General features: G+C 44.6%; 1 protein-coding gene across 2 annotated transcripts; it reads left to right on the top strand.

Moving 5' to 3' along the window:
• Positions 1–386: 386 nt before the first annotated feature.
• WDFY1 (WD repeat and FYVE domain containing 1) lies at positions 387–24437 on the top strand. 2 transcript variants are annotated; one of them, XM_079975907.1, is made up of 12 exons: positions 387–610; positions 5150–5217; positions 6695–6768; positions 8007–8061; positions 9762–9912; positions 12971–13083; positions 15027–15153; positions 15939–16044; positions 17984–18085; positions 18740–18870; positions 20709–20817; positions 23165–24437. In XM_079975907.1, exons 1-12 carry the CDS (start codon positions 474–476, stop codon positions 23222–23224), a joined length of 1233 nt encoding a protein of 410 aa, XP_079832033.1. In that variant the 5' UTR covers positions 387–473; the 3' UTR covers positions 23225–24437. The 2 variants fall into 2 exon arrangements, with proteins under 2 accessions (XP_079832033.1, XP_079832034.1); XM_079975908.1 differs by having other exon boundaries at positions 595–610; positions 5150–5221.
• Positions 24438–25437: the final 1000 nt, after the last annotated feature.

The raw sequence follows: 25437 nt of genomic DNA, 5'->3' as shown, positions 1-25437 counted from the left end.
GCTAACTAACTTCTAATATCAGCCGCGGATCATCTACATCTTCATCCGCAGGGGGGGTTGGACTAGATGACCCTCAGGGTCCCTTTCCAACTCTACAATACTATGAGCCTTATGTATGCTTACTATATATACCAGCTGTGGCTGCTTCTGGGCCTGCGAATTTGCGAGATGGTATCTGAATCACACAGGGGGGGAAATACGTCTCCCTGGGACAACAAACCCTTTCGGCGGCGCCTCTACTCTACGTTTTATGGCAGTCTCACGACGGGAGGTTGGGCGCGGCTGCGGCTGCCATTACGGCGCCACCCTCTCCAGCGGGTTGGGGCGGGGGCGGAGTGACGTCGACGTCCGTCGAGCGCGCCTACTCCAGACATTACGGAAGATGTCTGCGCGCTGAAAAGCCTTTTTCGCGGAGTCGCCGCTACACCCGCCACTACGGGCCGCGCTCCCCTGGCCGGTCCGGGCTTTGCGAGATGGCGGCCGAGATCCACTCGCGGCCTCAGAGCAGCCGGCCCGCCCTGCTGAGCAAGATCGAGGGGCACCAGGACGCCGTCAGCGCCGCGCTCATCATCCCCAAGGAGGACGGCATCATCACCGCCAGCGAGGACAGGTGAGAGGGGGACGCCCCGGAGACCCCTTCGCCGCGGCGGGAGGCGCTTCCCCCGGGCGCGGGAGGAAGGGTCCCTCCGCCGCCTCTCTCCCCCGCATCCACCCCCGGGCTCCGCAGCCTATTTCTTCCATTGCAGAGACCCGCCTCTTTCCTCCCCCTTTATAAGGGGAAGCGCAGCTCCCGAGCACGAATTTTCTTTTTCTTTGGAGGGGCAGCAAGAATTGGGAGTGGGTGGCTTTTATTTTGTCGCCCCCCTTTTTTTGCTTTGAAATCTCTGCGTACAGAATTGTTATTGTGGGGCGGAGAGGAAAGGAGGAGGGACACGCCCCCTGCCCTCTTGCTTGGTTTTTTTTGGGGGGGGGGCTGGTCTGCCTCTGGTGGTGATGTTCACACGCCACCACTCACCCACCCCAAACTGGAATAAAATCTGTAACAAAATGTAAGAGCATTTCTTTAAAGAAGGAAGAAAAAGTTTTTTAAACAGTAGGATCCTGTGCAAACGCCTACGCGAAGGAGGGTGGTGCCTTTTTCCTTTTAAAAGGGATACACACACACACACACAAAAAAAAATATAAATATAAATATATATCTCAACACTAATATCCACATGCAGGGCCCTGGATGACAATGCTTCCGCGCTCCCTCCTTCCTCCCCAGAAAAATTCCCCAGGGGAGGTAGCCATGTTAGCCTGCCACAGCAAACATGTGAGTTTGTGGTGGGATGGGAAGCCTTGTGAGACTTGACAGATTTGTTTCCATGGTGGACTAGACCAGAACTTGCTTTGTCGGATGCAGGGAGAGCTGCATTCTTGGGCAGCGGCTGCACAGGTGGGTTTGCAAATGGGCACCAGAGATGGCTAAACAATGGACAACCCCTCCAAGGCTGTGAAATGCAAGGGGAAGTGTTGGGGGGTTCATTTTATACCTTGCTGTGCTGCAGAGAGCCCCCAGGACACATGCAAACTTAAAGGAAAGGAAATAGCACCCCCCTTTTATCCCTCTCTCTCTGTTCTCCCTCTTCCAAAGATTGCCAAGACTGGGGAGTGGTTTTGGCACTACTTACCCAGTTTAGATGTCTGGTGTTGAGAGTGTGGGACATAAGAATGTAAGAGGAGCCTGCTGGATCAGGTGATCTAGTCCAGCATCCTGTTCTCACAGTGGCCAACCAGATCTCTCTGGGAAGCTTGCAGGACATCCACACAATAACACTCATCCGTGGGGGAGTGGGAGTCAAATGGGGTGATCGGGTATTATCGTTGCTTGTCAGGTATTAATAACCAAAAGCTGTCTCCGATCCTACATCTATTCAGACAGAAAATCTTCCTTTTTTGTTGCATAGAAGCCACAGCCGAACTGGATAAAAGGAGTAGTGTCAGGCCTTGGGTTGTGGCAGGCTTTCATACATGCACCCCAACTTCTCTATGTAAGTGAGGGGTGACCTCAGCGGCAACACTGGACAGTGGGGATGAAAAGAGTCCTGCATATGCATGAAGGCACATTTTTGTTGTTGGCTACATTACACATTTCATGGTTGAGTTCTGATGTTTTCATAGAATCATAGAATTGGGAGGGACCCTGAGGATCATCTAGTCCAACCTCCTGCGATGCAGGAATATGCAGCTGTCACCTATGGGGATCAAACCTGCAACCTTGGCGTTGTCAGCACCATGCTCTAACCACCTGACCTGCCCAGGACTCCCATCTTCAAATGCAGGTTGTGTGACGAAGTCCTGGTGAATCCAGTCTCTAATGATACCCAAGGAGAGCCCTTAACCAGTCATCCCAGGATTGTTTGGAGAGAAGCAAGTGAGAATTGGAGGGGATGCGCACCAGTTTGGATAGACTGGTGACCTTCCCCCAATGCAGATAGAGAGAGAAACAGACAGGCCAATTTGCTCATTCTGTTTGTAGAACTGCCAGAAAACCTTCAGCTTAGGGTAGGAAGGGCAACTTTGAGCTCCCCTGAGACAAAGCTGAGTTCTGTGCAACTTTAATGCTTGCATAACCTTATCTGATGATGGATTCTATTTCTGAGTTATTCAGAGAACAAAATATAAAGGCTTTTCTGTCCATCTTCCCCATATTTCACATTAGCCCTACATCAAAACACCCCCTGTCCTGTGTGTGCATGCACATGTGTTGGGTGTGTGTGTGTGTGTGGAGAGAGATAAATGGTTGAATACTGGCACACTGCCTTGAAGCAGAAATAGCCCATCCCATTTACTCAATCTGAGGAAGCGTCTGACTGTACAGAAATACTTTCTTCCTTCTGCTCTCCCCTCACAAAGACAAAGAGCGCTCATACTCCAGCACAAATACTTTTTTGCATTGGTTTGGTTGCTTTAAAAAAAACCATTTTTGTGTCTCCTTAGCCCCTTCAGTCCTTATTTGCCCTACTCTGGCCTGTGAATTTGTTCCTTGAAATCTTCTCTGACCACTCTTTATATTGCAGCTTTGATTTGCATGGCTGAGTTACAGAGTCAAGTGCTTTATAGCCAAAGTTTAGATTATCTGCTTTGATTTTGCATCCTGCTTTGCACTAACAACATAATTTGCACACATTCTTCAAGTTGTGTATTGCCAGCTGCCAACCAGCAGGTAACATCGACATTCAAATTGCCTTTGTCTTCATCGTGATGGAGCAGAATTTATAGATGTTCGTCTTTTAAGCAGATGGTGCACAAGAGAGTGTGTTGAGAAAACTGCCCCACAAAGCTGTGCTTAAGCAATCAAGATAATAATCGGTTTCATCAGACCAAAGGGTTAATTGGTGCTAGTTCCGAAAGCCCTTGGGGATTACAGCATCTGTTGCACAGGATTACATTTAAGCTAAGAGAAGAATGCATGTTTCCGCAAAGTGGACGAACAATGTGGCTCGGCAATACCAGACGAAGCATTTTGATTCTTGGCTTGTTCTTCCAAGCAGTGCTTGAAGTGTGCAGAGAGGAGGTCACTCTTGTTGTTACTCACATAGGAGGAAATTCAGCAGCACCCAGCAGTGTCATGCACCTTGGGGCCTTGGCCACGCATGCCATCCATCTCATGTCATCGGAGAACTAGGATGGGGGTAGTGGCCAGGTGTGAGTGGTCAGCTGGCAAATCCACCATTCCAGTTGCACCTCAGCCACAAACCTGTTCAGTCTCTATTCTCTGATTGTGTATATTCGTTGCCATTTTTGTTGTCAAATGCTCAGACTTTTTTTTATATGCTGTTTCGATGCATTGTGTTATTGTGCTCATTCAACAACAATACCCATACATTGCAATGCATTAAAAATATCATGATTAGGATTTCTCAAAAAATGTTGTCGTGGATGAAGCTGGGGTGGAGGTTAGAAGTCTGTTACCTTCACTGTTATCACCAGAATTGTTAAAACATAGTGTGTATTCACAAAGCACCCAAAGTACTGTTCAATTCCACTTCCTTCAATTATTTCATCCTGAAATCAGTCTCTCCATATTTCATATTTCATCCATCTTCTCTCAATGTACTTCTCACTACACACCTTTTCTCTCGAGTTTTTATTTATTTTGCAGCATTCACCCTTGCCAGTTATGAGAATGGCAAGTTTAGGGCTTTCTAACTTAACAATCATTCTTCCGAGTCAAGTACAAAAGCTTGGTGAGCTTTGTAGCCGAGTCAGGATTTGAACACGTTCCCCATAGCCATTCCCTACCCTGAAGGTCAGGGATGGGGAACTTCAGGCCTGGGGTGGATGGGGCCCTGAATGTGGCCCTCCAGTCCTCTCTGTCTGGCCCGTGGGACTTCTCCCAGTCGTGCCCCCTCCTAAGCCACACTCTTCACCAGCCCTGCTTTGCCACCACCTTTGAATGTTCTTGTCTGGCTAGAACGTGCCCTTAAATTCTGATAATGCCTTTTGCTTGCCTGGGTGGAAAATGGAGAGGAATGTGTGAGTGTGAAGAAGCTAGCCCACTGTACAAAGGTACAATTCACACTTCATTGCTTTGACCACTTTGTCTCTGACCTGCCCACCACTGGCATGTGATACCTCTTCCAATTGCCCAAGTGGGAACATGAAAAATGTCCCGCACGCCTCCTCCAAGTGCTGAATCATGTTAGTTTTCTGCTATGTGATACACTTCAAAGGTAACAGGGTTACAATGGAGGTAACGTCCCTGTTTCTGGTCTACCCTCTAATCTGAGCCTAGGGATACATTTGAGACCACAAGTAGGCCACAATAAAAGGACTGCATGTATTTTCGTGGCCCTAATTCTCTGTACCAGTTATACTGTATATCTTAGAACCAGCATGAAAATGAGCAAGTCATACTGAAAAGCCAAAGATTATATAAGTATTATATAGCTGTGGTGTTATGGCTCATAAAAAGTCAGCTGATAGGTCACTGATATAGTACGGCAGAGGAAGCACAAGGAAATACTCAGGATTAAAATAAATGACTCCTTTTAATACTGGTGTGTCTGGTATACATAAATTAAGATACATACTTGCCTGAAAGCACTTGATTTTCCACGTTTCACTGCAAAATTATTCTTTTTTTCTTTCCCTAAATTCACAGGACAATTAGAGTATGGCTGAAGAGGGACAGTGGTCAGTACTGGCCCAGCATTTACCACACAATGTCATGTAAGTAAGTACAGACACTGCTTTGTTGATATCATTCGTTGAGTGTGTCTCTTGTGCAAATCTAGGAAGAGATCTAGGAAGTTGATGTATGTTATGTCCTGCTGTTTTGGATACTACTGTTAAATGTTTTGTACAGTGGAACCTTGTGTTACAGACGGGATCCGTTCTGGAGACCCGTCCGTAACACAGAACTGACACAAGCCAAAGTGCTGCGTCTGTGCACACGCTTGGCGCGATTTAGCACTTCTGCGCATGCGTGAGCGGCAAAACCTAGAAGTAACCCGTTCCGGTAGTTCCAGGTTGCTGCAGGACGCAGCATGAAAACACATAACCTGAAGCAGATGCAACATGAGGTATGACTGTATAGTGGTTTCAGTGTGTGATGTTAAATCTTTTTTCTTTCTAATTATTACTGCTACATTGCATTTTGTCATGTTGCAGACTGCTCTGTGAGAAAAAGGGTAGAACAATAATAGTATTTATCACTATAGTAGTTGCATGAAAGTAGCAGTAGATGGTTGTTATTGTCAATCAGGATGAAGGCATTTGTTTTAATTCCTTGTTGCTTGATCCTTTTGTGGCTTCTGTCTGTGCTCTTTCTGACTCCTTTAAAGGCTTTTGCTGGTGCTTCCTCAGTAGGCTTGTTTTAGCAGCCTGCCTGTTGATCCACGAGATTGTCTTGTGACCCATGTAGGAACTTTACAGCTGGAGGAAACTGACAAATGCAAGAACATCATTCATGCTCTGTGAAGTTGCATGAGATTAAGTTTTCTGCTTCTGGGAAGTTCAGTTACTTATCTAGCTCTGCCTATCTAGTATATTTTGCAAATCGGTTTTAACTTTGCTAATAGAATGACTTGCTTTGTTTAACCATTTTTGTTGTTGCTTAAATAAGCTTCTACTCAACCCAAAAGAGAAGAGAGGGAAAGAGAAAAATGCTGCTGTTGTTTTTCCCCACCAAGCTGATAATTGAAACCAGAGCCTCATTTTATCTGGGTCATCTTAACATTAAGTCAAACCTAACAAAGGCTTTTGCTTTTAAATATGATTGCCAACTGTAGAGGAAAAACAGCTTGGCTTTCTCTTTTGCCTCTAATAGCAGTTTCATCCATTAAAAAAATCAGCAGATACTTTTCATAATATGCAGAAAAGCCCAATAACTAATGTTTTCAGATTAAACTGCTGTTTAAGCATAAGAGCATTAAGGCAGTGCTCTCTAAGAATCCTGATGGCGAGATACTAAGGCTACAATCTTATATACTCTTTTCTTCTGAGTAGACATGCCTAGGGCTGTGCTTTTGAAACAGAGGGTGTTCTGTGGAAAGTCTTCTGGTTTTCCTTGGAAGAAACATGGATGAATAAGAATTTCACTGCAAAACAATGCCTAATGTTGATAATGCTTTGACTGGCAAAAATATTTGATTTCGATTAATTCCTATGTAAAAATTATTTTGTAAGTATGTATTTCTTTGGGCAGCTCCCTGTTCCACCATGGCTTATCATCATGACAGCAGGCGGATATTTGTGGGTCAAGATAACGGAGCCATTATGGTCAGTATCTCATTTGTATTCAATACACTTTTTAAGTATTGAGTGCTAGAGTCCTGTCTAGTCAAGTTGCATGGGATCAATTCCAATCTGTTACGTCCAGGTACCTACCTACCTCCAGGTCATCGTACAGCCCAGACACTGAGGTTCAGCGCTGAGGGCCCTCTGGCGGTTCCCTCACTATGAGAAGTGAAGTTACATGGAACTAGGCAGAGGGCCTTCTCGGTAGTGGCACCTGCCCCGTGGAAAACCCTTGTATCAGATGTCAAGGAAATAAACAAATATATGACATTTAGAATACATCTGAAGGCAACCCTGCTTGTTTTCAGTCCATCTAAAGCTGTGAGGGGAACCGGTATTGTTAAGGCATCAGGACAAACGGTGACTGATTTAGGTGGTGCAGAGGCTGTTCAATTGGTACAGCTGCCAGACTGCTGTGAACACAGGGGTCTCTTTGTTTCCTTAAGATCCTTCCTGGTCTCCCAGGTAGAGCTGACCTACATCTTTAGAAAATCACCTGGAAGGCCCAGGACTTGAGATAACCAGGCTAGAGGTGAGAGAATTCTGTTCTCAAGTAGCCTTGTGTCAGAAACACCCTTCTAGTGAACACACTGAGCAGGAGAAAAGTTTCCACCTTGCTGTTCCTAAGGGGTAGGTATCCTCTGTATAGATTCTTTTTGAAAAACATGCAGTGGAGCCTTCCAATGAGCACTTCCCTCGCTTACATTCTGAAGTTGCACAGGCCCAGAAGATTGTACCACACATGTAATTCTTAGATTGGCATTTTGCTGTGTTCCATTCATTTGGGTATAATTTGTTGGCTATTTGAGTTATTAATATTCTGTTGGGAGCCGCCCAGAGTGGCTGGGGAAACCCAGTTAGATGGGCAGGGTGTGTGTGTGTGTGTGTGTGTGTGTGTGTGTATGATTATGATTATTGACTCTTATTTAAAATAGGGAAAATGTAGCAGTTTGTATGGGACCATATCCCTTATTATTATTTACTGTTTTCTTAGTGCTGTACAGCACTTCTTACGTTATCCCTGAGATCATTCATCAAAATCCTAATGAAGCTGAATGGATGGCAGTTGAAGACCACCTAGACATTTCTTCATATGAAAGCACAGCTTAAATAGATGGAAATCCCTTACAGCTTTTCTTATTGTGTCATCTGAGCCTGCATGATCTCGAGAGAAGATTGTGCCTCTTTCTCTTAATAACAGCTTGGTTGCTTGGTTTCAGGAGTTCCATATCTCAGAAGACTTCAATAAGATGAACTTTGTCAAGACTTACCCAGGTAATGAAACAGCGAGGTGTGCATTATCTTTTCCCCCAGAGGTGGGAAATTTTAGATCAATAGCTTGTAATGTATGACCTGTCTTAACTTGCATCAGATTATTATTGTCCCTGTTTTGAGACACAACTGATTATCTACCTATGTGAGCCGAAATCATACATTCCGTAACTTAAGTATCGAAAACAAAATAGAAAATGATAAAATATATTTTAATGATGGGTAACCATTAAGTTTCAGAAAGGTTGGATCCAGACTATGCAATAATCAGGGCAGGTTAGTTGTGACTAATTTCAGGCCCTTTGATTTTCAGTGGAACAGAAAATCATGAAAGCACGATTAACTTGGTGTGGGGCTAAGTAGTGGTAATTACCAATTTAACTTCTGTCCATCGCTGGCTTTTCCTTCCATTTTATGGGTTCTGAGGCCACTTGTGGGATGGGCTTGACCTAACATTCTTTAAGCAACCTACCATTCTTTAAGCAACTGTTCTCTGCTGCTCTGTGGATGATTCTGAGCTCAGACACCTAATCACAGAACATTTACATGGTGGGGCCATACAGTTTGGTTACAAACAGTGACCAGGCTTCTGACTTCATCTGATCTTCCAGCTCCTCTCTTCAGTTCCAGCTAAATCAGTTGCAGCTTTGCCAGGGCTCATGGGGGATCAACGGATCAGGAAGAAAGTCTGCATGGAACAGTGTAGGGAGGACATCTGGGTGCACATTATGCTCCATTCTGGGGAGCATGTACACAGGGAAGGGACGGGGGAACATTTGACGGCTCCATTTGAAAGCAACCTTTCTTGACTGCAAGGCCAACCCCATCGAAACAGACCTATCTTATGATGTGTCACTCTTTCTACAGATGCGAATGTTGGCTTTGAGAGAGACCTTGTGTTAAAATGACAACAGAAGAGTCTTTATGCCACGGCAAATGACGCTTGCCTATTCGAATATAATGCTTTTCTCTATTCAAACTAATTTCACAGTAGTTTTTCCCCAATGCTCCCTCCTTCGATCACCTGTTCTGATTCACTGTTTAATCTGATTTGCAATCACATATGTGCTTCATCTAAGCTGTTGTTTTGCCATAATGGAGACTGACCTTCATATATCCATGTGAAGGATGTGACTCACCACAAGAAGCCTTTAAATAAATGAACTCCTGGCAAATGGGGGGGGGGGAGAGAAAAAATGCACACTGCTGTTCAAACAATCATAGCAAAGTCAATGCCTTCCAAAGAAACTTAAATTTGTTTTCCAGGAAGGCCAGCCATCTTTGGAGTCTTCCATGTGTACTTCGGAACAAAGTTTGCATTCAACATTTTTGTGCCTTGACTTTTGCTTTTCTCTCCTTCCACCATAAATGCCTCAGGAGGCCCACAAATTAAATGGGAGCCTGGCTGCAAGTTATTTTCCTCCCTATCTTTTGTTGATAATACTGGCTGCATTGCTGTGGGTGCAGTCACTGGTATTATGTCTGTCAGCATTTTTTTTCCGCCTGAAAAAGCATGGGGTGCCACAGTAGGTTCTGGGACTGCAGACAAACCTTGCGTTCCTCTTCTCGCCCCCTTTCCCTGACAGCCATCATATAAGATGGAAACAAGTCTTAAATGTATGGATTGAATGAGTCACCTGTAGAGCAACGCATCCTGCCAATTGCTGCCTGCAAAAATATTCTCTTCGTTTGTGTCTCTGCAGCTCATCAGAACAGAGTATCTGCGGTCATCTTCTGCTTGGAAGCCGAGTGGGTTATCAGCACCGGCCACGATAAATGTGTCAGCTGGATGTGTACCAGAAGTGGAAACATGCTGGGACGACATTATTTCACCTCCTGGGCTTCTTGCCTACAGTATCTTTCAAAGTAGCAGTATCATAGCAGATGTGGGAGTTTCTGAAGGTTTATTTAAAGTGTGCTCAAAGCTCAGTCGCTCTACTGCACAATTTTATATTCATTTTGAATAGCCTCTGCCAAAATAGTGTTTTAAGTGACTCTTTCTGCTGTTAGATTTCATTAGTGTAAGAGCTTTTAAAGAGTCTACTGTAGCTAACAGGTTTAGGAAGTAGTAGCCACTGTTGCCGTGTGTAATATTTGTTTGGCAATTCAGCAGTCTCAGGCTAGGCGCTACATGTGCTTCAGAAGTCCTCTTCAAGTATTCTGCAAGTTAAATAAACTCATGATGGGTGGGGGTGCTTGAGGACCAGCATTCAATAATAATAATAATAATAATAATAATAATAATAATAATAATAATAAAAATTTATACCCCACCCATCTGGCTGGGCTTCCCCAGCCACTCTGGGTGACTCCCAACAAAATGTTAAAAATACAATATGCTACCCCTGCTCTGATCGTCGTCTGTTAGTTGCAGGGCGAATGCATTCCTGAGTTCATGGAGCTTCACTGTGCATTTTAGAACCCTTGTTTTCTAGGAGTCTAAAAATGTGCAGGGAGCCTCCATGAGTACAGGATTGCAGAACCACTTTGCTTTCATATGTAATTCCTGAAGGAGGCTACAAGCTGCTGGCAGTGCTAGGTGCTGTCTTCATTCAGTGTTAGGAGTGACAATCTGTGATCCGTAAGGTGTTCTCTTTATATCCAAAAGGTCACTTCAGTGTTGATGCTCACAGACCATAGAATGAAAAAGCAGGGTGTGCACACTTAGTCATTGGCTGGGAGGTTTTAAAAATTATTTCACACCAGTTTATTGTATTAGGTGGGTGGACAAGTAGGGAATATCTGTCAATCATTCTTCCCAGTCACCTTTCTCACCCCTCCAGCCTATTGCTGAAGGCTCATGACCCTTTCTTGTGGAACAGAGCATTATAGCACACAGTTCTGCTATTTAGTATATTTTAGAACTATGTATTCATCTAGGCATAGCATGTTGGGAAGGACATCAAAGGTGTGCCGTGATCATTGCTAATCCAAAAATTGGCAGCCCTCTCTAACCCTTTCTGACTCTGAACTTTACTGAGAATCTAGCATGGTTTCCCCAGAAAGCATAATCTTTATCTTTTGGGGGAGAGAGAAAGTAAAGACTTCCTTTTCCTCAACAGGGTTTTTCTTCTCCTTATTGTCACAGACTGTTTGCTGGAGTCATTAATAGCAGGACAGATTATTATTTCACTACCCTTGTCAAGAGCTTCTGAAATATAGCAGCTAATGAGCCAGTTAGAGACAGTTAAGCAAACATGAAACGTTGCAGCATGGGCAGTCAAGAGTATTGTCTACTCCATAAAAGCAAACACTGACAATATTACACAAGTAATGGAATAATGCTGGTAATGAGGCTGGCCAGCAGGCTGGCTCGGTGCATACATTGCCAGTCTTCATTTGTGGCAACTACTCCCCCTCACCCAACTACCCCCTTTGTGGTTTGCGAGCCAAGTCTTCAAAGTGTGAAGTAGCACAGAGTGCAGCATGCTTGCCTTGGTTTTGTTTTGGATCTGCCCAATTCAGAAGGAGGCAGCAGTGAAGCGCAGCTCTTCTGTTCCTGCTCAGGAGTGACCCCTGTGCCACAGCTTGGATTTCCGTGCTTGTAGACCTTGCAGTAATTTTATACGTAGAAAGAGAGATGGGAACCAGAAGGGAAGAGCTGAAATGTCTCCACTCCCATTAAATTTGGACCAGGCACAGCCAGTGCTGTTTTTCTAGGGGGGCGGGTAGTGCCAGAGCTCACTTTGAACCTCTCCCTTGTTTTCTTAGAATGGCAATGGTGCCTACCTGAGAGGTGCCGGAGCTGAGCTCTAGCTGGGGGGTGGGGGGGGGGAGGCCCCGGCACGACAGTTTTGGAATCAGACTTCTTTAAGATTGCGATAAAGCTCTTAAGTCCAGGAAGAGGGACCTGAGATTCCAGCATTGCAGGAAGTTGCTCTAGCCTGCTGCATAAAGGTCTAATTGTTTGTCTGCCTGCTTTTCCCTCTGGCCTTGCCTGCCACGGGCCGGTGGCCCCCAGAAGGAATTGTGACCCTACAGGTGACACGTTTACCCACTCCCACTTTAAGCAGTCCAGCACATCCTTGCTTGTATCTTGGAATAAACGTGATGGGTTCAGGCACCACTCAAAGCCACCTAGGTGGCAAGGTCTCCCTTCTCCCTTTCCTCAGGAGAGAACTGTAAGTGATTCCTCCTCAGCCTTGTGCTGGTTAGACTCTTATTATGCCTCTTGTGGTCACACCTGCTCTCTCCTCCTCCACCACCTTGCCCCCATCACGAAGTCCCTTAAGTCTTTTTACTGGCACCGTCCTGCTGTTCCGTCACCTGGGAGACGGATCTAGCACTCCTCACACCTCCATGGTGTCATGCTTGTTTTTCTTACCCAGCTAGTTCAGCGGCATCTTCGTAGTAGAGCGTTTCCCGTGTTTAACTCATACCCCGGAATGATCAGACTTGTTACCCCTCTTAAGTTTGGGTGACAGCGACATGGCTTTTAAAATGGTCGCGGAGGTCGAGAGCCTCGTTTGTTTGAACTAAAAGCAGCAACTAGTAAGATCCCTTCTCGTTTAGTGAGAGCCAGTGTGGTGTAGTGGTTAAGAGCAGTAGACTCGTAATCTGGTGAACCGGGTTCACTTCCCTGCTCCTCCACATGCAGCTGCTGGGTGACCTTGGGCCAGTCACACTTCTCTGAAGTCTCTCAGCCCCACTCACCTCACAGAGTGTTTGTTGTGGGGGAGGAAGGGAAAGGAGAATGTTAGCCGCTTTGAGACTCCTTAGGGTAGTGATAAAGCGGGATATCAACTCCAAACTCCTCTTCTAGTTTAGGCATGTCTTCAACTTTGGTTTTTATAGCACTTTGGGACAAATTAGACTCCTTTTTACAACCATCCTTTCATGCTCTGCCTCTGTGCCGCTTGAGCAGTTGACGCATGGAAGATCTGTAGCTACTCCTTGACTCGACTGCGCTAAGATACGACTTTGAAACCCAGCATGCCTTTGTTGGAGACTATTCTGGGCAGATCACGCTCCTGAAACTTGAACAGAGCACGTGCTCTGTTATCACAACTCTCAAGGGTCATGAAGGTAAATATATATGTATGTATGTATATCTTTTTCTAATTGTTTTTTCTCATGAAATGAAATTAATTATAAATATATGCAACTAGACCTTCCCTGAATTCTTAAGGTGAGTGGCACTAAGCATAGCTATCAACTTTCAGATTTGAAAATAAGGGATCAGCAGCCTCACCTGTCCTGGGGACAGTCTACAGAATATCTAACAATCCAGGATAGCAGTGGGAGACGGTGCTGGAATAAGGGAATTTCCTGCAAAAAAAGGGAAGGTTGACAGTTATGGCACTAAGTGTCCTCCCAGCTAACCTATGAAGTGTTCTTCTGAACAGGAATGTGGTTGCCAGCAATTGTGCTGCTTTCTCAAATGACTGGGCATTAGGAGGTATTGAGTCTATGGCCGTGTGGGGTGTCGGAGAGGATGACCTGTCACATTTGTAAGCAGATTCAAACCAACTTCTCTTTACCTTCAAAACTTAGGGTGTAGTAAAGAGTTTTAGGCACCAGATGGCAGGCTTTCAAGGGTTGACCCTCTGGCAGCTCATAGAAAGCAATATATATAATGTACTGTCCCTGCTGTTTGACTGGCACACATTTGCATTAAGTGAGAATGGGAGCTGGGGATTATTGCTTCTTTTGTTAGTTTTCCTGCCTTTATGTCCTGCCTTCCTTCCATTGCGGAATCCAGGGTGGTGCGCAGATGGTTCTCAGGTGGCCTGCCACCCATGCTCTCACCGGACTCAGGCCTGCTCAGCTTCAGCAACCTTGTATGCCTTCAGATCTGACTGACACATGAGGACTCATTGAGGACTTGAACTGTCTATCATAGAGACCCTCAAGAACACTGTTTCCCTCCACCCAGCCTAGTCCTTCTCATTACCCCCCCCACGCCAGTTTTGTCATGGCCATGTGCAGTGACACGTGGCTTGCTGTGACAAGTATCTCTCCCCACGGCTGCCATCCGTCTCCTCAGCCTGTTGCTGCGGGTGAAGAAAGTGGGTGGGAACCAACGGGTTGGAATGCAAACTTTGGACCCCTAGTTTCAAAAATTGAGACAACCCTCCCCAAAGGTCTATTCCGGCACCCTGCTTTGGCACTACCAGGTTCAGAGTGGCTTATTTATAGTTCATATCTACATCCAGACACTGCCAAACATCTTAGCGTCAACCCTAAGCCACCACATATGCCTTCAGACCATTATCTGAAGCAGAGGTGTGTGTGTGTGGTTGGTTATCTCTTGTGTGCTAACAGTGATGTATGGCCCTGCCAGAGCAGATAATTAGTTGCACAGCTACATACACTGAGAAAAATGAGGACCAGCACTGATTAACTTATTCAGCTGTGCTCCAGTGAAAATTGCCCGTTTCTATGTACCTTTATAGTAGACTGTGAATGCCAGACAATAAGAATTATGTGGAAATGGTCAATACTGGGGCTCTGCTATACAAACAAGGACAGCGGGGCAAACTCTAATCACAGCTGGCTCAGATAAACAGGCCTGATAAAGATGCTGACTACTGAGAGTCAATTTCAGAGGTTGTTTGTATGAAGCAAGCTTGAAAAACTCTACTTTGTTTGAAGGCATAATTTGGTAACCGAAGCGTGATTTCTGGGAAACGTTTTGGGGTCCCGTGAAATATTTCTAGTCTCTCACCGTCTTCATTGCTTGTCATGAAGACTTTCTCACGTGGCTGGCTTATTCTGAACTTTTAAACCTGAGTTTAGGTGTGCTTGTCTGCTGTGCTGTTCAAGTCTGCTGCTTTGTGATTTATTACATGGTTTATGAAGCCAGGAATGATTGTCTAAACTAGGCAAATGTATCCCTTTGTGAAAGGGAAGATTTATACCTACCCTTTGGAAGTGCAGTATTATATTCCAAGCCCGCCACTCCCATTTACCTGAAGTCTGAAGGATCTGCAAGCTAATGCACTTATTCCTTCTCCTCCCTAACCTAGGAAGCATTGCCTCCCTGTGGTGGGATCCAATTCAGCGGCTACTCTTCTCTGGAGCATCTGATAACAGCATAATCATGTGGGATATTGGAGGAAGGAGAGGTCGGACGCTTCTGCTTCAAGGCCATCAGTATGCTAACATTCTGTTTTCCCAGCACTTAGTGCTGCTGGTTAAATACTTGGTTGTGTTAACGTAGGGATGAGGAATACTGCATTGCCCTTTCTTTGAGCACCATCTGTGCTATGCATTTAAAGCAGCATGAGACCACTTTAAACAGTCCTGGCTTTCCCCCAAAGAATCCTGGCAGCTGTAGTTTGTTAAGCATGCTAAGCATTGTTAGCAGACCCCCTACTCCCCTCACAGAGCTATAGTTCCCAGAGTGGTTTAACCAATCAGTCCTCCTTCCCAGGGAACTCTGGGAATTGTAGTTCTGTGACTACATACAAAACTGTTGAAAAGCACTATATACCAAAATTTTGCAGGGTTGGGGGACAGTATCTGGTATTTGAAATTAATAGATGAAATTAACAAAATGGGTAAAAATTTACTTTTCTGGTCAAATCAGCCAAATCAGCTGTCCCTTTGTTTACAAATGAAGCAGTAATATAACTAGGAAGGAGAGCATGAGAATGTTTGTGGTGATAATGGGGGTTTCACTGTAACTTCTGTCATGACCATTATTAGTAGCATTGTGCACCCCCCTTCTTTCAAAAACAACAAAACTTAAGGCCATCTGACTCGTGTGGCATCAGGGAAAACTTCCTGTCAGCATGAATCTTTAAGAAGCCTAAGATGGAAACAAAATTTCAAGAGACAGAAATCGTTTCAACTGCATCCTGCAGAAACATGGCTAAGGTTCTGTATCAGCTTTAAATACTGAAATGGAGAATGCTTTTTGTTTATTTATTGTACAGTGACAAAGTTCAGGCCCTTTGCTACCTCCAGCTCACACGACAACTGGTTTCTTGTTCAGCTGATGGAGGGATCACAGTCTGGAATATGGATATTAGCCGAGAAGAGGTAGGAATTTTCACCAGGCCCAAAGGCTTTATCTCATTTCCCTTGAGTGCAGATAAGAAGCTAAGGTCCCATAGCAATGATGCTCTAGTTCTGCTCAGATTTCTGTGTTCTCTTCACAGGCCTCCCGCTTATAGGCAGTGAGCTAGGGAAAATTATTATATTTATTTATACATACATACATGCATGCATACATACCCCGCCCATCTGGCTGGGTTTCCCCGGCCACTCTGGGTGGTTCCTAACAGAATATTAAAAACATGATAAAACATCAAACATTAAAAACTTCCCTAAACAGGGCTGCCTTCAGATGTCTTCTAAAAGTCAGATAGTTGCTTATTTCCTTGATATCTGATGGGAGGGCGTTCCACAGGGCGGGCGCCACCACCGAGAAGGCCCTCTGCCTGGTTCCCTGTAACCTCCCTTCTCACAGTGAGGGAACTGCCAGAAGGCCCTCAGAACTGGACCTTAGTGTACGGGCTGAACAATGGGGGTGGAGATGCTCCATCAGATATACTGGGCCAAGGCTGTTTAGGGCTTTAATGGTCAGCACCAATGGTCAGCACTTTGAATTGTGCTCAGAAATGTACTGGGAGCCAATGTAGGTCTTTCAGGACTGGTGTTATATGGTCTCAGCTGCCACTCCCAGTCACCAGTCTAGCTGCCGCATTCAACGTCACAGTAATATGATCGTTCGATAGGCACAAGCATTTCTGCCTGCCAGATGGAACCAATCTCCCCTCTTCTTCTGCACCCTGGTATGGAGGTTTCCCCAAGTCTTGAGCAGATTAGGGGGAGGAGAAGCCCCATTGCTCTAGCAGGAGTTTGTGCTGGCCTCCACTATCACACTGTATTAGTTGAATCCAGCCATAAGCAGATTCTACTTTTGGGCATGTTGCATTTATTTATAGTCATTCTTACAGGCCTCAGTCACCTGCTGAGGAATCTTGGTTAAAGGGATGTTGATACTTAAGGAATGGCCAGACTTGGCTTGTTTTCAGATAGTTCTTCAAAAAAGCAAACAAATAGGGGAAGGGGGGGAGCTTTGTTGTTGTCACATTTTCAAGGTTTTTTCAGCAGCTACAAAGGATAAAACCTTCTTAAACTCGAGGTCAGGTAGTGACAAGCCTACAGGGTGTGCCAAGGTAGCTTTCAGACGATAAGTGCAACTTGAATTGCTCTGCTTCTATTAGTGTATGGAAGACTTGCATTTAGCTGGACCTCCTGTTTCTGCCTATAGGGAAGCAGGTGGGGGAAAATCTGGTCCTTCCATGGGTTTCTGAGCCGCCCCAATATGGAATGAGGACAGGAATAGAAGCTGATTCATATAGGTCCAGGCAACAGCTCAGTTAATTGCTTTAAGTGGCATCTATAGTGCTCAGAAACGAGGACAGGACATGTTTAACGTCAGGTTATGAGTGAAAAACGGAAGGCATGATTATTTGACTGGAATGCTTCAGTTTTTCCAATTATGCGGTATCTCTTCTTAATCATCTAGACACTGAAAACTGGGGAGCTTCGAAGCCTGCAGCAGGCTAATAATTCAGATGTGGCAAAGGGAGGCTTCCTCATTAGTGTGGTGGAAACGGAAAATGCCACAGCTAAGGGCAAAGTGGGGGAGGCACACAAAGATCTGGGAGACAAGGCCCCATTTCATTAATTCCTCATGGACGCAGCTTGACACTAAATTGGACTAATTACATCTGGAGGGTGGCGGTTTTTACGAGGCAGGCTTGCATTTTGGGGACTTTTCACAGCTCCTCTCAGTTGAAGACCTTAATCGCATTTCTAGCTTTGTTGCTAGCGCAAAGCAATAAATAAACAAAGGTTAATAAATAAACACCCTTCATTCCAGCAACATTTACAGGATTGGGGGGAAGCGGGTTTCTCCCCTTTTGCAACAACATGTTTAAACGTTTTCCGTTGCCTATTCTGCTCCCAGGCCCCTCAGTGGTTGGAAAGCGATTCCTGTCAGAAATGCAAGCAGCCTTTCTTCTGGAACATAAAGCAGATGTGGGACACAAAGACTCTGGGGCTGAGGCAGGTGAGTCTGTCCTCCCGCCTGCAAAGTATTTTGGTGCCGACCATGTATGGCGCTGGCAGGAAGGATTAATGTTTAGTGCTGTACTTGGATCGGGCCTAATTTCAGCACTAGGAGTGCCCCATCTCCCTTCGATCTAATTGAAATGAGAACGGACTAGTCCTGTGCTGGACAGCATATCTGTGCAAAGGCAGGAGGTGATAACACTTCCGAAAACCAGCTGCTGGAATCTGCAGGAGGGGAGACTGCTCTTGGGCTCAGGCTCTGCTTGTGGGGCTTCCCACGAGTATCTGGTCATCCACTGAGAGAACAGAATGCTGGACTAGATGGGTCATTGACCTGCCGTTGCAAGACTCTTCTTGAGTTCTTAAAATGCAGTGTTTGCCTTACAAAGTCCTAAATAGTCTGGACCATTTTCTTCCATATCAACTTGCCTGTCAAGCTCTTAGTCTGAGGTTTTTTCCCGTGAGTTGCTCACTGTTTGGAGGCTAGCGGGCTGGGAACTAGAGAGGGAGTCTGTGGTGAATCTCCCCTCCCCAAAACCACAGTTGGCTGCAGCTAATAATTGGAAGCACTGTGGTAATTTGGCTTTTTTATTTTGCTTGGTTTGATAATTTTCCATCTTTCTTGTTCCTACTTTTCAATTCTCTCACCCAGCATCACTGTAGGAAATGTGGCAAGGCAGTGTGTGGAAAATGCAGCACAAAACGCTCCAGCTATCCAGTGATGGGCTTTGAATTCCAGGTCCGGGTCTGTGACGCCTGTTTTGATTCAATCAAAGACGAAGAGTGAGTATGCTTAGAAAAGACTCCTTTGTTTTCAGTGATATTTTTTTTTAATTAACCGAAGGACATTGTATACAATACAAACCAAACCAAAGAAAATCCCAAAAGGGAAAGGGGGGGGGGGGGAGTTTACACTAATTATGAGCCAGATTATGTAAAGCTCTACTCAAATATTCATTGCTTTGCTTTCCTAGCTGTCAGCTGAGGCTTAAAAAAATAGAGAGCGAGAGCTTCAATATAGCAGGTGGCGCTGTGGTCTAAACCACTGAGCCTCTTTGGCTTGCCGATCAGAAGGTTGGCGGTTTGAATTCCCACGACAGGGTGAGCTCCTGTTGCTCTCTTCCAGCTCCTACCAACCTAGCAGTTCGAAAGCACGCCAGTGAAAGTAGATACGTAAATAGAGGTACCACTGCGACTGGAAGTTAAACAGCATTTCCATGCACTCATGGTGTTCCGTTGTGCCAGAAGCAGTTTAGTCATGCTGGCCACATGACCTGGAAAGCTGTCTGTGGACAAACACCGGCTCCCTTGGCCTGAAAGCGAGATGAGTGCTGCAACCCCATAGTCGCCTTTGATGGGACTTCACCGTCCAGGGGGCCTTTACCTTTTTAGCTATATTCCATAATTTATTCATTATCAAACCTATGTTAGATATTTTAAATGTACATATGACTTCTAACACTAATGATCTTTCATTGTAGTAGTTGTAGTTTGCTTCCAAATATTCCACAAACGTTCCAGGTTAGCAAACAAATCCTCTATGGCTAGCCAAAGTGCAACTTTCACCTTTTAGTTAGAAATTCAGCGAACCTTACAAGGCTGTTTTATCCTTTATCCTGAAGTAGGAACCTCATCAAAATAAAGAGCAAGAGAGTCCAGCACCTACCTGATTCTTCCTCCCCGTTTTCCTTTTTTCTGCATTTAGTTCTTTCCAGCTTCGGCTAGCAGTTTCAAATGCTGGAGCTGAAGACACTTTCCTCCCCAACCTCCACCATCCCAACCTTGTTTTGTAAACAGAAATCCCTACTTGCTCCTGTTTGTTAGCATGGGCAAGATGGTCATCTTCTTGTCTCCCCACCCCTCTTGAATATGAGCAGTTAATCATAGTAAAACTTAAAAACATCACTGAGTGAGTCATTTATCTTATTATCTCCTGCGTCACTTGCTAGAGCAGGAAAGGCCTGTTGCTATAATTATCCTGCTGTGTAGATTTATTGGAGTCTAGTTATACATTGGAACTCATTCCCTCACCCCAAAGGTTCACAAAGCAAATCTGGAGCTGATACTCCATCAGTTCATGTGAATTCCTATTGACCACCACTTACTGATGTTCTGGAAGTATCCTCTGTAAGATATCAGGACAACCAAATAACCTTTTTTGACCTCACTGAGCTCATGGCACCACTGTTGTCCTCCCCAACTTGTTGAGTTGTCCAAAATATTTGGAGGGCTACAGGTTGAGGACGGATGTGCATTTGCACCAGTCCATGCCAAACAGTAAAGAGACTTAAACCAGTCATTTAAAAATAAAATAGGAAGAAACGTGTGGGTTACAATTTCTGATCTTCTCATTGTACAGAGGCTTTCACAGATCAGCAGTGGATTCAAAGGTCTGAAGCTTTCACTCTTGAATATTTAGAGCTTAATAGGACCTTAATGAACTGGTCAGTTCTCCAAATGTCATTCATATTCTGAGGCTGATCCTGAACTTGACACATTAACTTTTCAGAAATCTCATTCCCCTGAAGTGTCTTTCTGTCTTGAAGCAATTTCCTGTGCCTGGTTTGAGAGACGTCTAGCAAGTGGCCCTTATTTAAACTCATTTTTCTCTCCTCTTCAAGCCGCACGTCTTTGGCAACTTTTCACGAAGGAAAACATAACATTTCCCATATGTCCATGGACATCTCAAGGGGACTTATGGTGACATGTGGAAGCGATCGTGTAGTGAAGGTATGATTCTCTCCCCCCTCCCCATCTGTCTTAGCCAAGACCTGCAAGTAGCTTGCACAGTTTCCAAAAGGTAGTAGATATGAAAATATTCAAAGGGAAAACCCCAAACAGCAGAACCTCGAGGTCAACCAAATGTTTTGGATAGACTTAATAGTTTTGTTCTGCAGAGATACAGGAAGCAGGGTGTTTTGGTCTACTAAAACTGTTGAGCCATTCTGCCTTTGATGGGTAGCACAAAGTTGTCTAATTGCTTTTCAGGAAATACAGTTGTATCTTGGATCTCAAAACACCTTGGCTCCTGAACAAATTGGTTCCTGAATGATCGAAACCTGGAAGTGACTGTTCCAGTTTTCGAACGTTCTTTTGGAAGCCGGATGTCCGACGGGGCTGCCGATGCTTCCGATTGGCCTTAGGAGCTTCCTGCAGCCAATCAGAAGCCGTGCTTTGGTTTCCGAATGTTGTGGAAGTCGAACGGACTTCCGGAACAGATTCCGTTCGACTTCCAAGGTACAACTGTACCTCCTTTAGCTCCACACCTTTGATCTGAGGTTGTTATTGCCCTGGCTGCCTTTGTAGGATTCATTGAAGTGGAGAAAGTGCCATCCTTCCCCTTTAGCTCTGTGCAGATGCTTCTGGATCAATTCACTGGGTGGGATCCCACATTAGTCCTACTCAGAGTAGACCCTTTGAAGTCAGTGGAGTTAAATGAGTCAACTCTGAATAGTCAGTGTCAGATACCGTCTGTTGGAACTGAAGCGGAAGCAGTAATATTTCTAGCTATGAATCTGCAGTAAATTAAAATGGGAGTGAGTCTGTGGGGGGATCATGTAACCTTTCCCTGTGTTTTAAGCACATAAGTATTGGCTTGTTGCACATGGCTAAATAATGAACACTGTCTCCAGTGACTTCCAACTAGAAAACCTTTGATAAGTTCACAAGCAGGGCATGATGGAAGTAGGTAGCATCCTGTTACCATACTACCTTTGTGGTTCTTAGCTGTCGCCAACCACCAGACACTGGCCAACTTGTCCTCTGTTTCGATTAATCTTTGTAAGAATTTGTTTAATAATCTCACAAGCCAAATTGTTTTAGTTTTCTGAACAAGTGGACTGTTGAATCTCCAGACGTTTATTGTTTACTTCCCAATTTTCCCCCAAAGTATTGGAAATACTACAGCATTTTAAGAATTAATGGTTATGAAGCATTCCTCTCCCTTTTTTATCTAAAAAAATTATGCACACAGAAGGAAGATCTATGCCCTTGAAGGATAAAATGCCCCTTAAGTTCCCAATTTAGACTACTTTAGCTCTGGAAAGATTAGAATCAAAACAACCTTTTCTGTTCCATCCTTATTACTTGATAACCTGAATTCAATTTAGAATATTTGGTGTGTCAAGTAATGCTGTGTTTGCAGCACTGAAGTGACCTCCCCAGGGTGCAAGCTCCCGAAACGGTTTTAAAAATAAGGCGTGGCTTCCTACTGGCTGCAGGAGCGTCCCACAGCCAATTGGAAGCCGCTTTGGACGTTCAGCTTCCAAAAAACGTTCGCAAACGGGAACAGTCACTTCCAGGTTTGTGATGTCCGGGAGCCGATTTGTTTGACAACTGAGGTGTTCGACTACCAAAGTACGACTGTAGAGTTAAATAACCAACTAGCTTATGCAAAATATAAGTGTCATTGTTCTTACATTCTATTCATGTGTTGCCTGCTGAATTGCCCCCCCCCCCCCATTTTGGTCACCTTTATCTGACAGAAAGGTGGGATAAATCACTGGTCTGAAACTGTCTTACGAAGGGTCTCAACAGCAGCCCTGCCACCAATCTTGTTGTTGGCATCCATCTGTCTTGGGAGACAATGGAGGAGCGAGCTTTCGGGGGTGAAGTCAAACCGTTAGAGAGATTGAAACCACTGAACCTCTTGGGCTTGCCGATCAGAAGGTCGGCGATTCGAATCCCTGTCATGGGGTGACCTCCCGTTGCAGCTCCTGCCAACCTAGCAGTTTGAAAGCACGTCAAAGTGCAAGTAGATAAATAGGTACCACTCTGGCGGGAAGGTAAACATAGATGTCAACTTTTCCCTTTTCTTGCGAGGAATCCTATTTGGAATAAGGGTATTTCCCTTTAAAAAAGGGAAACTTGACAGCTATGAAGGTAAACGGTGTTTCTGTGCGCTGTTCTGGTTTTGGTGTTCTGTTGCGCCAGAAGTGGCTTAGTCATGCTGGCCACATGACCCGGAAAAACTGTCAATACGTGTTTGAACTGCAGACAGCTCTTGAGTTTGAACATGTTGGGTCTGCTGCCATATGTCACACAGAGTCTTACTTTGCTTCTGCATCTTCCTCTTCAGATATGGGACATGACACCAGTAGTGGGCTGTGGCCTTGCGACCGGCTTTGCTTCCCGCTGACCTGGGCCTGCCGAGTTAATGTACCTGAAGCACCAAATGGATAACACTCCCTTCTGTGATTCTTGCCACCAAAATGCCGGCTGCTTGACTCTGTGAACTCTGCTTTCCCCAAGATGGACAGCCTTTTTGTGTGTGTGTCTGTGTATGAGAGAGTGGAGCAGAATTCTTCTGTAATGCTTACCAGGAACAGCGGAGCCTGCCCAACTACAAGTTCACAGCCTATGGAATGAACGTAGAAAAGGCTTTAAGTGCAAAAAAACCAACCACAACTCCTTGCCTAGAGAGACCACTCCTCATTCGATTTACTTGTAGTCTTCAATGTGTGCTTTTTCTCTGCTGAAATAATACTGTACAGTGGCAAAGGGTCAAAATGAGTGTAGTGACAACAGAGTGTGCAAATAGTTGTAACTTATCCTCCATCCTTGTAAACCATCCCTGTAGGCTAGTTTTATCTTATGAACAGCTGCTGTGAAGGCTGCCTCACAAACATAAGAATATATACCTTTTGACGGAAAGAAGAAAGCATCTCTTCACCTCCAAGCAGCATTTCAATAAGGGTGAGAAAATGGATAAGATTTTTTTGGGTGGAGAATTTTCTATGAATTCTGTTTATTCTTTCAAAGTTGTTCAGACTGAGAATTACGTCAAGTTGTCTTGAGAATTTTTGTATCTGGCCAAAATCATGACTTTTTCCCCCTGTAACACTAAAAGCAAGTTGACATGTCTTGTCGTATGCCTTACAAGTAAATATGTGTTACAATAGAGGCCGTGTGAACTCAACAACCTGCGCACTTTGAGTGAACTAGTTGTGTTCTTTCCGCTCCCCAGATGATGGCGCTTCCTGCATCCCCCCCCCCCCGTAAAAAATCATAATAATGGAGAAGTGTGTGTCACTTTGATCTTACTTTCTTCAGCCAGTGCTGAGCATGCTTTTAAAAACATTTCAGCAATAACTAATTTTGGGGTGGGGGCGCATAGATAAGAGCTCCTGCAGTTAAAAATGGATGGGATGAGTAGCAGCGGAAAGTTGTGAGATTAAAGAAGCCCGCAAACTTTGAGAATGAAACCGATTTGTCACATTGCGCTTACAGCAGTATAAGGAGAAGGGAATGATCCTTCGTAACCTGAGCATCATTTCAAGTCACCTCTCTGTTCATTTGCTTCATTGGCACTGTTGAGTTTAAATTTTTGGAGTAAATGTAGCTTTGGGAAATCGGGCCGGTGCGATTGCTAGCATTAATGGGATAAAATCATTGCCTAAAAGCCTGTGTAAGATCCACGGCAAAGGTTAGTTCATGCAGGCTAACAGATCTGAACTGCTCATTTTCCCTCCGATCAGGTAGCAATATCTCTTGTCTCAATGTATAGTATCTCTAGGGGAAATGTTTTTCTAAAACATTTTCTGAAAATGTACTAAAGCGGGGGGGGGGGGGGAAGAGCTATTTGGTGTTTGCCATGAAAAACTTTCATAAGGCCAGTGTTAATTGTATACTGTTTTATAAGTGTGTAGATCACTAAAGAATCAAGTCTTTTAAGTGTTTTGTGTTAGGGAGATGCATATGAGGACGGGCAGTATAATATTCTGAGGTGAAATGTGTTTGCGGATGATCACACTAGGACTTAGATCAATGCTATGTGCTGCAGTTATGTGCAAGATTTGAGTTACTTCATTAGAATGAAAACTCAGGAGAAAAAGATGCAGGTGATCATTTTAGGGTCAAGGTGCGGGGAGGAAAAACATGAAGGCAGCAGTTTTGCCTGCATCCTAACATAAAGTTTGAAGAGTAGCACAATCTTTATAGAGAACAGTTTTCTCTCTTGAGTTGATGCGTTCTGGGAAGAAGATGGCTCCATTGAACCAGTAAACTTCTACTACTCATTGCCTTATTGGACTGCATGAAAAGTGGAACTTTTCTTGTATGGATTAAACCAGAGTCAGTTCACCTCAGTGTCCAGAGGAAAAGTTTTCTTTATCTGGAAATGCACATCTTTGTTTTGAAAACTACCCGACTTGAAAGCATTTGTTACATCTCTACCCCACCTCCCCTCAAAAAATTGCTTTAGAGCATATGTTCCCTTTTCCTCTCGGAAACCTGGGATAACCGGCAGCAAGGAGGGGCACCCATTGTTTCAGCATTGATAGTTGACCCTACAGAGTAAATTTTCCAACTTGATTGGCTACTTTTTTGGTTATTAGCTGCATAGACCACAGA

Source organism: Podarcis cretensis (assembly GCF_951804945.1).
Source record: "Podarcis cretensis genome assembly, chromosome: 5".
Taxonomy (NCBI): domain Eukaryota; kingdom Metazoa; phylum Chordata; class Lepidosauria; order Squamata; family Lacertidae; genus Podarcis; species Podarcis cretensis.
Note: the sequence above shows the minus strand (reverse complement) of the source record. Positions and strands in the feature narration are given on the sequence as shown.

Coding starts and splice junctions, on each gene's coding strand:
- WDFY1 (XM_079975907.1), top strand. CDS start 474: ATGGCGGCCGAGATCCACTCGCGGCCTCAGAGCAGCCGGCCCGCCCTG. Junction 16,045..17,983: donor TGGATATTAGCCGAGAAGAG/GTAGGAATTTTC, acceptor TTCTGCTCCCAG/GCCCCTCAGTGGTTGGAAAG. Junction 18,871..20,708: donor GATTCAATCAAAGACGAAGA/GTGAGTATGCTT, acceptor CTCCTCTTCAAG/CCGCACGTCTTTGGCAACTT.